Here is a 14,026-nt window from a genome sequence, read left to right as displayed (position 1 = left end):
AGCGGTAGAACGATAAGGGCCTTTATTTCCTTTTTTTTTATTAAAGTAACTTGATTAATATTTAGCCACCCGTGATAAGAACCACATCCTGTTTGTGCAATATGTTTTCTTTTAATGATCGTTCCTGACTAACGTAGACATGTAAAAATACAAATAGCTACTCAGCTATGGGTGGAAACGGCGTATGGCTGAAAATGTGGTCAACGTTCTACTGTGAAACCAAAAGGTAGTTCCATTAAACTAATAAGCAGACTGATGATAACTAGCAAAGAAGCTCGAGAAGTGCCCTACTTACTGGCATGCCACAACACGCTATCTGTTTAGCGCACTGCAGAATAGAGCGGGATAACCGGGCTAATGACTCTGATTACAGCACTTAAAGGTAATTTAACTCATCAACTGTGTTAACTCACGGTACTAAGAATTCTTCTATAGTTGTCATACCATGGTGCCTTAAACAGACCTCATCTCCACATAACAAATTAGCCTCCAAAACAAACATTAAAAGGACCCCCGCAGCAAATCTGAGCAACAGAAAAGGGATAATAAAACATAGCATGTAAAGTAGCTTCCAGCTAGAACAAGTCTTTGTTTCTGAGCTATTCTCTGGAGAACTGAATGCAGGCCGGTATTTTTGCTAAGAAGGTGAGGAGTAAGTTTGTCAGTGTCAAGTGGAAGTTCCTCCTTTTTGTCCTTTCAAAATAGCTTAGCAACAATTTAATGGGATAGATGGCAGGGTGTGTACATAGCTTAAAGGAAACAGGGAGGTGAAAATAAGCTGATGAGATAAACAATTGTATCTATCCTCCTACACCTAGAAATGACTTTTTGAAAAATCCCACAGTTTTATTTTATGTTTAAATCTACTTTATACGTTTTTACTGTTTCATTGTTGAGGTATGCCAGAGCTATAATATATGAACTTGTGACCCATTTTATCTCTATCCTGCTCTCAAAAGCCAGTTTCTGCTATAATTTTTTATCAGTAAGGGTTATGCTATGTCCAACCAGTTTCCGACCCGGACAGAAACTGTCACTTGCATACCTGGTTTTCAAGTCTTTCAGGCACAGAAATAAGAAAAGGAACACAGCCTAGTTATTTGTGTGCTAGGCACTGTATATACCCATGTCTATCTCATCATGTCACATGTCACCTCAGGTATCCTTTAAGAGGATGCATATATAAATTATAATAGGTAGGGCAATTGATTCATTAGAGATGAAGGATTTGGACTAGGAGGAAAAGATTGGATTTTAAAGAGTACCTGAAACCCCAACAAACAAATACTTACCTAAGAAAAGGGAAGCCTCTGGATCCTGCAGAAGCTTCCCGTGTCCTCCCCCCCCCCCCCCCCCCCACTGTTCATGCCCACTCCCAAATATATGACAAGAGCTTGTTGGATATGTTAAATGGTCGCACTCCTGACCATGCATGAGTGCGGCCGTACAGCGCCTGATTGAGCCGGAGCTGCTCATCCACTAGGGTAGGTGCAGCACACCCAAGCTTGTTCTTGAAGAGGAGCGCAGATGCCGACCTCTAGATCAGGGCTTCCCAACCCTATCCTCAGGTATTCCAACAGTTCATGTTTTGCAGAAAACCACAAACATTCACAGGTGAGGTAATTAGTGTCTCAGCAGAGCTGATTAACTACCTCTGTGGATTTTCACAAAACATGCACTGTTAGTGGTTCTTGAGGACATGGTTGGGAAGCTCTGCTCTAGAAGGTCCTGGGCAGTGGTGCTGGTCTGGAGGAAGGTGTAAGACACCTATGAAGGACCCAAAAGCTCTTCTTAGGTAAGTATCTCATTTTTTATTTTTTTTTGCTTCAGGATTGCCTCGGGTTCTCTTTAAATCTTGTTTGAATATGACAAAGGTGGAGGCAAGCCTAAAGGCTCATACACACACTCAACAAAAGTCTTTCAAACTGTTGGATTGTCCTGAGCTGCGTCATATCAGTCATTGGTCGTCTCTTATCAGTGATAACGCCTTGTGGTCTTGACAAAAGTTGTCCAAATTCTTCAAGTTGTTTGATAATTATGCATTTAAAAGACTTTTGTTGAGAGTGTGCATGTGGGTTAAGAGGAGAAGGAAGGGAGGTTTAGAAAATTTGAGAAGCCCTTGAGAAGTGTTGAAATTACACATGCGAAAAGGATTGGAATGACATGTGAGGGGCATAGGAAATGGAGAGCAAATTAGTGATACTCCATTGATCTCCCCTGTACTTCACATGGTAACGGCCACGCAGCACACATATCGCTATAACAAAGAAAAACCAAAACAGTCTGGCTGGGAATTCTGCAGAGTCAGATCAGACTCATAACAATGGAATTCTCAGGCAACCAAAGGCAATACCGGGCATGAATGAGGGCATTGTGCTGGTGTGGTACACTCACTTATGCCTGTACATTCCTGCAGCAAGAAATGTGGAGACTAATTCCATCTCCATTACAATCAGTGCCATCGCATACGCCAGTTATAAAAATCAATAAACAATATAAATAACATTCACTGCAGGAACATTTTAAACCAATGAGGACTTTTCCCCTTAATCATGTTTATGAAAGCAAACATGTGTGTGATTGTCATACAGATTTTAGCCACGGGGAACAGTAAACAACAACATGCTTGCTCCTGTTTTCTCCGACCACCAGAGGCTGCTGTTTGGGGATTAACTTTCTTTTATGCTGACTAGACAGCTCACCTCCTATCTCCCAACAGTGACCCCTAGAGGGTTGGGGTAGAACTAGGGGAATGCAAACAGTATTTCTAGCATATCAGTAAAAAACAAAAAACAAGCAGGACAAGTGATTACGTATAAATAGTTGTAGATCCTACACACATGGGGGGATATAAAGGTACTCATATGAGATACTGGAGGCAAAGGACTGAAGGGAGTAAAATATGACATTCTTTTACCATAGTTCAGATTCCTTGAAGAGGCAATGTAGTGACATATAGTAGAATGCAGTAAATTATTCAGGATATCCACATTTATGGTAATTATTCTGGTTTCAGCATCAAAAACATTTTCTATATCTATACTGTACATTGACGTGTGTACGGCAGCCGGGGACCCACAACCGATCCGCTGGACGGACCTACACAACCCCAGCGACGCCGATCCCATTGTTCGTGCTGCTCCCCTGCCCGCTGTGTGATGTCACGCACGTGCTGCCATTCGTCCTCCTGCCACCCCTTATAGCAACACAGCACGTTGTCAGCTACACATCTAGCACACGTGTGTGCAGCTCAGTCCAGCGATGTCGCCCAAGTGGATCAGCTCCAGATCCCTTACAGGTGACATCAGTTTGTAATTTTCATAAAAATTGATCAGAAAAATCCACTACTCCCGATCGACTTTTATCTAAAAAAAAGGAAATTCAATGGAAATTCTTGCTCTAATTAAAAAAAAGCTTTTGATTTTTAGGGAAATCAGTTTTTTTATCGATTTGTCGTAACATCAGATTATTGTATCGTGTGTGGTCACCTTAAACCTTTATAAAATGTGATCATTATCTGATTACCACTTTTATAAAGAGGGTGATCCTTAGACTTTACGGAAAAGTGACAATATTTTTGCTGACTTATAAATAGGCCCATATATGTTTAACCGTTGATGTACCATAAAAGGGCAAAGAGTAGATAATCTTATTTTCTAAGCCCTCTTGCCTGAGGAACTGCAGACATTCTCCCAGCGCCAACGCAGGGCAATCCCGAACTCGCCCACACCTCCGCTCATGTCTGCGAGGTGGAGCTCCTATTATCTTGGCAAACTGGCAGAACAGGGAAATTAGTTGTACAATCACATTAACATAACAGGCTTCTGCTGATTACCCAACAGCGGAGCCAGCTTGACTTCTTCTGCCGGGGCAGCAATGACATGTCACTGGGCTCTGTCCTGCTTCTGCTTAATTTGTGCCTGCAGTTCAGCCTCAGGGCTGCTTAGAAAGCCAAGTGAATGGGCAGGACAGTGCCACAGGGTATAATCAGCTCTGTAAACAGGTATTTATTATTTATTCTACCCTCTCGTGCTTCGAGCATTCCCTGCGCACTGAGGGCACAGGCTGCTGCTGTGGCTGTACAGACACTATGGAATGTGACCATTCTGCAGACAATTGTACAGTTCTGCATGCTAAAGAGTACCTGTCTCAATTCACATGGGCGGTGTTGGTCATTTGAATAGATTTTCTTCTTTCTCGTGAGCTGAAAATTGCTGTAAAGTGGAAGATCTTGCAGAACATCCCTCAGACACATTCCTCATCCTCATGTTAAGGTGGACCTGAACTCTTGCACAGGACAGAAGAAGAACAGAGAGAAATGCACTCTGTATGTATTTAGAGTGTTTAGCCTAATTCCCCCACATCTGTGACTAATCACAACTGTAATTTGATCTCTAAGCTGAGGAATCTCCTCTGCCAGGGCAGAGCAGCTAATTTGTAAACACAGCATGTTAACCCTATGACTGCTTCCATGAAAGCAGGAAGTAGACACATTGAGAATTTATGGCAGGATTCCTATCAGCTGCAACAAAGAAATGTTTTTCTTTAAAGGTTATTATGCTGCTGCGTATCTTTTAGAGCAGAGAGGAAGTTCTGAATTCAGGTCCGCTTTTAAGGTGCCCATTAACGATTCAATTCACTGAACTATTGGCCGTCTGATACAATCGCTGTGATCGGTCAAAAACGATCTTTTGGACCTAACCAACGGAAGGGAAAATGCATCCATTAACGATCCAATCTCGCAGATGATCGATCGTTTCTGATCAATGTTCTGAACGACGGGAAACGAACGGTTGAACCAGTAATAGATGAACACCTGCTAACCGATACGATCAGATTGATTGAATCGTTTTGAAAAATGGATTGATTCCATTAATCTGATCAAATTGGCTAGCCGTTTAATAAAGTGCCGTTAGATTTCCCTGCTAGATGCCTGTGACTGGATATACAATGTGAATGTCAGCAATTCCAAGCTGGTGCAACATGAGAAAACAAAACGGTTACACTTTACCCCACATTTTTAGTGATCAGAGCCCACAATTGCATCACTGAGTGCCCCGTAGGCACGACGGATACTTCAAAAGCCTGCACAGCCTTAAAGGAGAACTGTAGTGAGAGTGATATGGAGGCTGCCATATTGATTTCCTTTTAAGCAATACCAGTTGCCTGGCTAACCGGCAGATCCTCTGCCTCTAATACTTTCAGCCCTAGACCCCGAACAAGCATGCAGCATATCAGGTGTTTCTGACATTTTTGTCAGATCTGACAAGATTAGCTGCATGCTTGTTTCTGGTTTGATTCTGCAGGCAGATAGCTCAGCAGGACTGCCAGGGAACTGGTATTGCTTAAAAGGAAATCAATATGGCAGCCTCCATATACCTCTCACTACAGTTCTCCTTTAATGAATCCCAAAAGGAAGGAAATCTGCTGACAAAGTTACTGTTACATAGGGGCTGATTCACAAAACCGCAGTAATATGACCGCGCACACGCAGGGCAGGGTAATATTACCCTTGCTAACGCCTGTAAGCACCGCAAGTTACGCTATTAGTGTGACTCGTTACTATGGCAACAATTCCCTGAGTCCTGCTAATAGTGTAACTCGTGGTACTAACTGGCATTAGTAAGGGTGATATTGGGGTGCGCTGCGTGTGCTCAGTAATATTATCGATGTTATGTGAATCTAACCCCTATTTACATACTTGTGTATAGCTGTGTTGAAAAAGATACCCGGGGGCCCCTACATACTAAAAAGTTCCGTTATGCCACATTGTTTGTAAGTTGAATTTGTTTGTAAGTCGAGTCTTGCGTTACACATGGTGAAACGTGAATAAACGATTTATTTTTGGACAACTTTGAATTTGGACATATAACATAAACTATATTTTTTGGTTGTTTCCAATGTACTTTTAAAGTGTTTTAAACTACTTATAACAGTTTATAGTATAATGTGACATTTAAAGTGGACCTGAACTCTTGCACAGGACAGAAGGAAAACATAGAGAAGTGCACCCTGTATGTATTTAGAGAGTTTAACCTGTCTAATTCCCCCTCATCTGTGTCTAATCACAAGTTGTAATTTGATCTCTCAGCTGTGTAAGCTCCGGAATCTCGGCAGAGCTGCTAATTTGTAAATACAGGATGTTAACCCTATGTCTGCTTCCATGAAAGCAGGAAGTAGACACAATGCAGAATTATTGTAGGATATTTATCAGCTGTAACAAACAAGTGTTTTTCTTTTAAATATGCTGTTGCATATCTTTTAGAGCAGAGAGGAAGTTCTGACTTCACATCCGCTTTAACAACAATAATATGCAATAACTAACCAGTATTGTATATATTGTACATGAAGGCAAGTTTGTTTGTATCTCCGAAACGTTGTAACTCGAGTCATTTGTGAGTAGGGGACTGAATGTGCACATCTTGATTTTATTAAAAATTGCGTAACAATTTTAATGTAAATTTTAATGTAAATAATATAGACTCCCCACAGCCTCACTGCTGCAATATCTGCATCTGGTAAACTAACAGTTACAAGCCAGTTCCAGAGACGTATGAGAAGGCAGTGTGTGTCTCACCCGTGTTTTTCTCACTAGAATGTGCTCAAATATCCTTAAAGGAGTAAATGATTATTCTTTGGGTTTCTTGGTTAACCGAAAAATGTTAAAACTCCAGTCTGAGGATGACGATTGTGATGTAAAGTAATTGTAACCGCTCTGCCTCCTGCCCTGTGCGATTACTCATTATGGCCAGGAAAAACAACGGGAGATGTTGTAAAATGTGACCTCGCTGTGTGACAAAACACTGGGGGGCCTCCGCTGTCATCAGGAAAACAAACTGCCATTCTGGATCTACAGACAGGTGTGAGGAAAACTGGAGCCAAACTGGCAAAGTCGCCAAGCAACCGATCGTCATTCAGCTATTCAAGGAAACAAAGATTCGGACTGGTTGCCCTGGGCAACTGCTCCACTTTTGCCAGTTTTCTTTGCACTTGCCCTTAACACCACTGTCTGTTGGTAAAGTTCCAGAATGGCTGCTGGATTCTGAATAAACAGGGTGCATTTTTCTCTGTTTCACTGAGTGACACTGAAGCGGAAAAAAACTTGTGATATAATGAATTATATGTGTAGTACAGATGATTATTAGAACATTAGTAGGAAAGAAAAGAGTCTCATATTTTTATTTTCAGTTATATAGCTTTTTTATAACTTTGCATCATTCTCTAATATTTGCAGTTTACAAACTACACTCTGCATTTTAAACTATGAAACAGAGCAGAGCTAATGAACCTTTGACCTTTTTCTGCAGTAAAATCTTATCTGAAGTTGTCTTTCACTATTTCTTAATAAGTCGGAGAGCTCAAAGGAGCTCTTTTGCATGGATAACAACTGAAGTTTCTTAACTCTTCCTGTCCTGGAAACAATCTGTGGTACTAATGTTCTATTTCTTAGCTGTATTACACATACAAATCATTATCTAATAAGTTTATTTTCACTTCAGATTCCCTTTAACAGTGAAGATGATCGCTGATATAAACACATACAGCGAAACTCTGATGTTTCAGTGGGATGACTTTAATTAAACACCCTGCCACGTGCAGCAAACATCTGACCACATCTGCACATTTGCTTCATTCAACCCCCCATGATACACTTGGATATCTATTACAGATCTGTCTGTCAGTGTGTGGCTGGCATAGCAGTGCAGAAATGCTGATAAGGGCTGGTGGTGTGAGCAGTGACGTCTGTCGGCATGTAGTGTGAACTGTAGCATAGGTGAGAATTTACAATGATCAGACGGGCAGGGCGGATGCAGAGTGCAGAGCATGCAGCATGTGCGGAGGTATAGCAGGCAGTGATTAGTATACACTTCACATTGTGTTAGTGCTGCACTTTATCAAGAGGCGTAGTGATGGTGAGATTGTACAATCAAGATTGTATCATTAGTGGGCACCCTAAAGGTAGCCATGCATCCAGCGACTTGGCAGCCAATCGACCATCCAATTCGATTGTTAGAAATGACAGAAAATTGCTGCCGCCAAGTGCATGCCTGACCGATAATGTGACAGATTTCAGGCAGAAATTGGTTGCATTTATCGGTCGGACATGAGGCCGGTTAGGTGCAAGGCAGTAATGGCAAGCAATATCGAGCGACAAACCCCCCGCGCTGTTCCCAGAATGTATAAATGTGTGTGCAATGTGTGCATTTATGCATTACCTGTCCCGTGTCGCGGCTTCCGAATTCCCACTATTACGTTAGCCCCATACATGCCACCAGCGCAAAGCACGCCGGCAGCATGTATGCGGCGATGGAAGAGCAGCGGATTCTGAAGACGGACGAGCACTGTGACACACGACAGGTAACGTATAAATGCACGCAGTACATACACATTTATATATTAGGACAGCAGCTCGGCCGATCCCCGATAGATTTCATGCTGAAATTGATGGGGAATCAGTCTGCTGGTGTATGAGCAGCCAACAGATCTCTCTGTAATCAGATTCGATCAGAGAGAGATTTGTCTCTTGGTCGAATCTGCCCATCATCACTGGATGTATGGCTACCATTAGAGTGTAAGCACTCTCAACAGCAGAGAGGGTTGAATACATAGATTCTAAAGCATCGGAGGCACAATTAGAATGTTTGCTACACAAGCTATACTGGAGTTAATAAAGTTTCAGATTTTTTAAATAAAGATTGTAGAGACTGCACCCGTGTAACATAGCGCTGTGATAGGTACTTTGTGCTGCCCTAGCTTCTCTGTAGCAACACTTCACAGCATGCCTCAGCCAGGTACTCTACAGCAAAGCCACATCATCCACAAGGCAAAACTAGGCAGTTGCCTAGGGGCTGGAGAGATTTTAGGGGCGTGGTGGATGCAACCCCCCCACCAATTCTTACTAAAAAAGCCAAGTGATCATCAGCAGTGGGCCGAAACTGCTATCTTGCCTCATTTTATCTTAATCGTTTTCTGCTGTACACAGCAATGTCTACTACGGTGTGTGATCCGCAGGGACACCAGACTGTGCATAGACAGCGCAGTTTGACTTTGCCACTTATGTGCCATATTTGGTCGACAGCACAGCACCACCCAATTTCAATATTAATGAACGGATCAGCATTGCAAAGGGGAGCAACATGAGGACCATGTGTCAAGCACACAGCTGTCCATATACTTCTCACTTCAGGTTCCCTTTAAAGCGATCTGCTCAATTACAAGTAAAGAAATAGATTTCGCCTGTCTGTAATGGATTCTTTCAGTTACTTTGCATACATACAGTCAAGACATGCTGGAGGGTCATAGCTCTTCCATAGATTTCCAATCACATTATTACAACACAACTACACATGGGATGTACGCTGCGTATGATGAGGATAATGGCGAAAACTGCTACAGCACGGTGGCGTAGTGGTTAGCACTCTTGCCTTGCAGCGCTGGGACCCTGGTTTGAATCCCAGCTTGGGAACTATCTGCAAGGAGTTTGTATGTTCTCCCCCTGTTTGCAGGGTTTCCTCTGGGCACTCCGGTTTCTTCCCACACCCCCAAAACATACAGATACGTTAATTGGCTTCCCCCTAAATTGGCTTTAGATGGCGATACATACACAGACATATGACTACAGCAGGAATTAGATTGTGAGCTCCTCTGAGGGACAGTTAGTGATGAGATAATGTACTCTGTACAGCGCTGCGGAAGATGTCGGCGCTATATAAATACTAAAAAATAATAATAATAGTACTAATTCAAATAACAGTAATTACACCATCAAGCTCATGCAAGAGTATGTAAAATGAGGGTGCATGTCCAGTGCTTAGCTCTGCGCTTTGCAATGTTTCTGCTGTCACTGCCCTGTCATTGCATGCTGGGACATGTAGTCCTCCTATACTTTTACACAGCAATATTCTGCCATATGCAAATATGTAGCAGTTTTATTCTCAGCCTTCATTTCACTAGCTTGTAGTAATGAACTTGCTAGTCAGCTATCCTGATGTCCTGCCCTGGCATGCTGGGATATGTTGTGCCCATGTACTACTGCACTGGCATACCTTGTCCGGGCACTTTGAGTACTGAGTATTTCTATGCCAGGATAGTCAGCCCCCCTGACAATGGAATAAGGTGCCCTAGCATACGGAGTAATGACCCAGTACCTCTACCCTGGCATAGCCACCCCTCACATACTAGGTAGTTGTGTATGAATTGTCTGTCCTGGCACACTGGAACCTCTACAATGACATCTACAAGTGGATCAGGTGCTTTGATATGTTCAGTATCTCCACACTAGAGTAGGCAGCCCTAGCATGCTGAGACATGCAGTCCTGCAATACCTCTGCACAAGAGTAGGCAGCCTGGCTTGCTGGAACCTGCAATACCTCTACTAGAATAGGCAGCTTTGGCATGCAGAAACCTGCACTTTGAAAGTTCCCATAAACGGTATAATATTTTCCTCAAATGAGAACATTTGATCAGATTTTTACAGAATGGAAGAGTATATGTAGCCCTGGCATGCTGGAACCTGCAGTCCTGCAATACCTCTGCACTAGAGTAGGTAGCCCTGTAAAGCTGGCACCGGCAATACCTCTACTGGAATAGGCAAACTCGGCAAGCAGGAACCTGCACTTCTACAATACTTTGACATTGAAATAGGCAGTCTTGGCACGCATGGACCTTTAGTTCTACAATTACATCTACAGGTGGATAAGGTACTGTAGATGTTGAGTGTTTCAACACTTAGATAGGTAGCCTGGCATGCTGGAACCTGCAGTCCCACAATGCCCTCTACAATAGGCAAGCTGAAGTCCAGCAATACCTTTTCTAGAGTAGACAGCCTTGGAGTGCAGGAACCTGCACTGTTAAAACACTTCTATACAAGAGTAGGTAGCCCTGGCTTGCTGGAACCTGCAATAGCTCTACTGGAATGGGCAGCCTTGGCATGCAGGTACCTGTAATACCTTTACTAGAATAGACAGCCCTGGCATGCAGGAACCTGCACTGTTGAAATACATCTATACTAGAGTAGGTAGCCCTGGCTTGCAGGAACCTGCACTTCTACATTGAAATAGGCAGTTCTGGCATGCTGGTACCTATATTGCCTCTAGTCCCAAAAAGTAAAAGAAGCACACACTAACTACAGAAAGCAGAGATGGGGCTACTGTTCCCCGGACTCACCACTAGAGGGATGGAGCACATCAGCACCACCACAGAGGTAGCGATGAGCAGGATGACCATCTGGATCTCCGCTCCGGCCATCCTCCTGAAGCTGCGGCGGCGTCGAAAGTCCGAGATGCGGGTGTCGGCGGTGCCCAGGGAGGTGCGGCGCACGAACTGGCGGTGCATGCGGATGAGCGCGGCGCACACCAGCACGTTGCACAGCACGGTGGCCAGGATGAGGAAGGAGCTGAAGCCGGCGTACATGTAGGAGTAGGCGGCGTGGCTGGACACGTTGGTCCTCCAGTCGATGAAGCACCAGGTCTGCGGGTACTGCAGCGTGCTCTTCCCCAGCCCCATGCTGGGCAGGGCGCAGAACAGAATGTTGGAAACGTAGATGGCGAAGAGGGTGAGGCCGGCCAGCTTCTTGTCCACGTAGTGGTTGTAGAAGTAGGCATGGTTTATGGCCAGGTAGCGCTCGATGGACATGGCGCAGATGATGCTGAGCCCGGATAAACTGAAGAAGAGCAGGATGAAGGAGCTGTACTCACACAGGGCATGGCCCCCCGGCCAGCGGTTCTGTACGTACGTGGCAATGGTCACCGGACTCACCAGGCAGGTGCCAAGCAGATCGGTGACGGCCAGCCCACACACCAGCGTGTAGAAGGTGGTCTCCTTCTGCTCCTTGCGGGACTTGCACAGCACGATGATGGCGATCAGGTTGCCCACCACTCCAAGAATGAACATGACCGCCGGGATGGTGGGGGGCCTGCCCACGCTGCTGGGGGCCACCACCTGCCCATAGTGATCGCTGCCATTGAACGTGCTCAGGTTCAGAGCCATGGACATCTATGGTCTTTGAGCTGGATGGGGTCTTCAGATCAGTAAGCAAAATGAGGGTCTTGATCTGGATAAAGGGTGGTTTATGATCTTTGGGGTCTTGTAAGTAGAACAAAGTTCTTGATCTGGATAAAAAAGGAGGCTTTCTGATCTTTGAGGACTTGTAAGAAGAATGAGAGTCTTGATCTGGATAAGGAGGGTTTATGATGTTTGAGCTGTATTGTGGTCTTCAGATCTTTGAGCTGGACAGGGGGTCTTCTTGCAGGTCCACTCTTCATGCAGGTGTGTCTATGCCAGGTGTAAATCCCAGAAATGGCAAAGGGTAATGAAGAGATCAGGACTTCTCAGACTGGCAGAACCTCCCTGATGTGTGTGGTGCTCTCCAGGACTGCAGACAGTGAAGTGCAGAGAAAGGCACTGACTCTAGGCATCCTTGCTGGCCTCCTGCATGCTCTCTCTGATGTCAGAGCAGACACTTCTGAGCTGCTGTTTAGAGTTTGCTCTGGTGAAGTTTCTCTAGAGGGGTGAGGCTTCCCTGCTCTCCTCCCCCTGCAAGCTGTGATTGGTGCTCTGGGTGTCAGAGATGGTTTATGTGGGCAGAGAGCTCTGTGCTGCTGAGTTCTCATGCTGTGCTACTGTCATTTGGAAGAACTCCTGAAGGCAGCAGTGTAAATATCTGCCTTGTTCTGAAATTGTGTTCCGTCACTCATTATGTAATTACGCCCTGGTCTGTGGCATGTGTAATGTACAGATGCCATAGTGTATAACGCAGGCACCTGACGGTGATGACATTGTGAGTGATTATGAGGTGATTTTATCCTGTCTGTTGGTGTGGTGCTGGTGGGGTAGGTGTATGTTCTTTCCCTCTCAAAAGGTTGTCATGGAACCGGAGTTTATCTGCCTGACAGGTGGGATGTCTAAAGAAGAACCCTTCTGACCATGGATCAGGATTATGGTGGCCATACATGGTACAATAAAAACGTTCGATTATCCCATTTATTCGATTTAAATGATTGAATTGAATGAAAGTTGAAAATATATTTTTTTTTATCAAGAAATTCAAACGATGATCCCGTTTTTTCGAGAAAAATCAGATTGGACATGCTGGAAAAATCTTTATATTCGATCTAACACAATAATCAAACTAAATTATCTAATCGAAAAAAAATGATACATTGTACCATGTATGGCCACCTTAAGTCAGATGTTTGACCTATGGCGTCAGAGGTTGAAAGCCAATAAATAGGGCTAGTGGTCACCTGACATTTCACTCTGTGAGAAGACAGCCTTCAATCAAGAGGTTTGCTCCTCGTTTTTCTCTCAAGGTGGCCACTAACAGTCCAATTTCTAGCGAAAAATCGTTTGAGCGATCAGAAATTCTGATTGGATTGGTTGTAAATAATCTCCGTTGGTGGACACAATCGATTATGAACGAGTGAAAAAAATGTCGTCCGAATGAATTTTCGTGGAACCAAAATTTGGATTTTCTTGTTGGTTGTGATAGATAGGAAGCAAACATTGGCTCGTTGATGGTGTAGTGAACGATGTATTACAATATTTCACTTCCGATCAGAATTTCTGATCGGTCGAACGATTTTTCGCTAGAAATTGGACCGTTAGCGGCCAGCTTCACAGAGATCATGTCAGACCTTTTGGAAGCAGTTTGTTTGCAATGGTGTGCCCAGGAAAGTGAAGAGTGGGTGAAGGAACTTCTCTCTCGCTTACCTTCTGCTCTTCTAGCGATCTCTCCGGGTGGCTCCCCGCCTCAGAAGAAGAAGCAGCCAATCGGTGGATCCCAAGTCAGTTCTCAGCCTGCCGCCAGCTCTTTTGCATCTCCCTCTCTGCCTGCATCTGCTCCTTTAATGTGCAGCCCCAGCGATCGTCTGCCCAGTGACCGCTCAGGGCTGCCTTGCGGTGCGGGAGGCCCTGGCTCCTATTAGCAGTGGCGATAGTGCGTCACTCTCTGACGCATAAGGGGCGGGCCCCCGTGGAAAGCAACCAGGAAGCGCCCTCACTCCTAGCATAGCCGGTCTACCCGCTC

At 44.3% G+C, this 14,026-nt stretch overlaps 1 protein-coding gene across 1 annotated transcript in view; it reads right to left on the bottom strand.

The window, feature by feature from the left end:
• The window catches only part of PTGER4 (prostaglandin E receptor 4), a 31,441-nt gene extending 18,956 nt beyond the window's left edge, over window positions 1–12,485 (bottom strand). The window contains exon 1 of the mRNA XM_068250863.1: window positions 11,167–12,485. Coding sequence (XP_068106964.1) covers window positions 11,167–11,994 — 828 coding nt within the window. The 5' untranslated portion in view covers window positions 11,995–12,485. The remainder of the gene's footprint in view (window positions 1–11,166) is intronic.
• Between the last annotated feature and the right edge of the window lie 1,541 nt (window positions 12,486–14,026).

This window comes from Hyperolius riggenbachi, chromosome 1 (genome assembly GCF_040937935.1).
Source record: "Hyperolius riggenbachi isolate aHypRig1 chromosome 1, aHypRig1.pri, whole genome shotgun sequence".
Taxonomy (NCBI): domain Eukaryota; kingdom Metazoa; phylum Chordata; class Amphibia; order Anura; family Hyperoliidae; genus Hyperolius; species Hyperolius riggenbachi.
The sequence above is the reverse complement of the archived record's forward strand: the minus strand, read 5'-3'. Positions and strand labels throughout refer to the sequence as shown.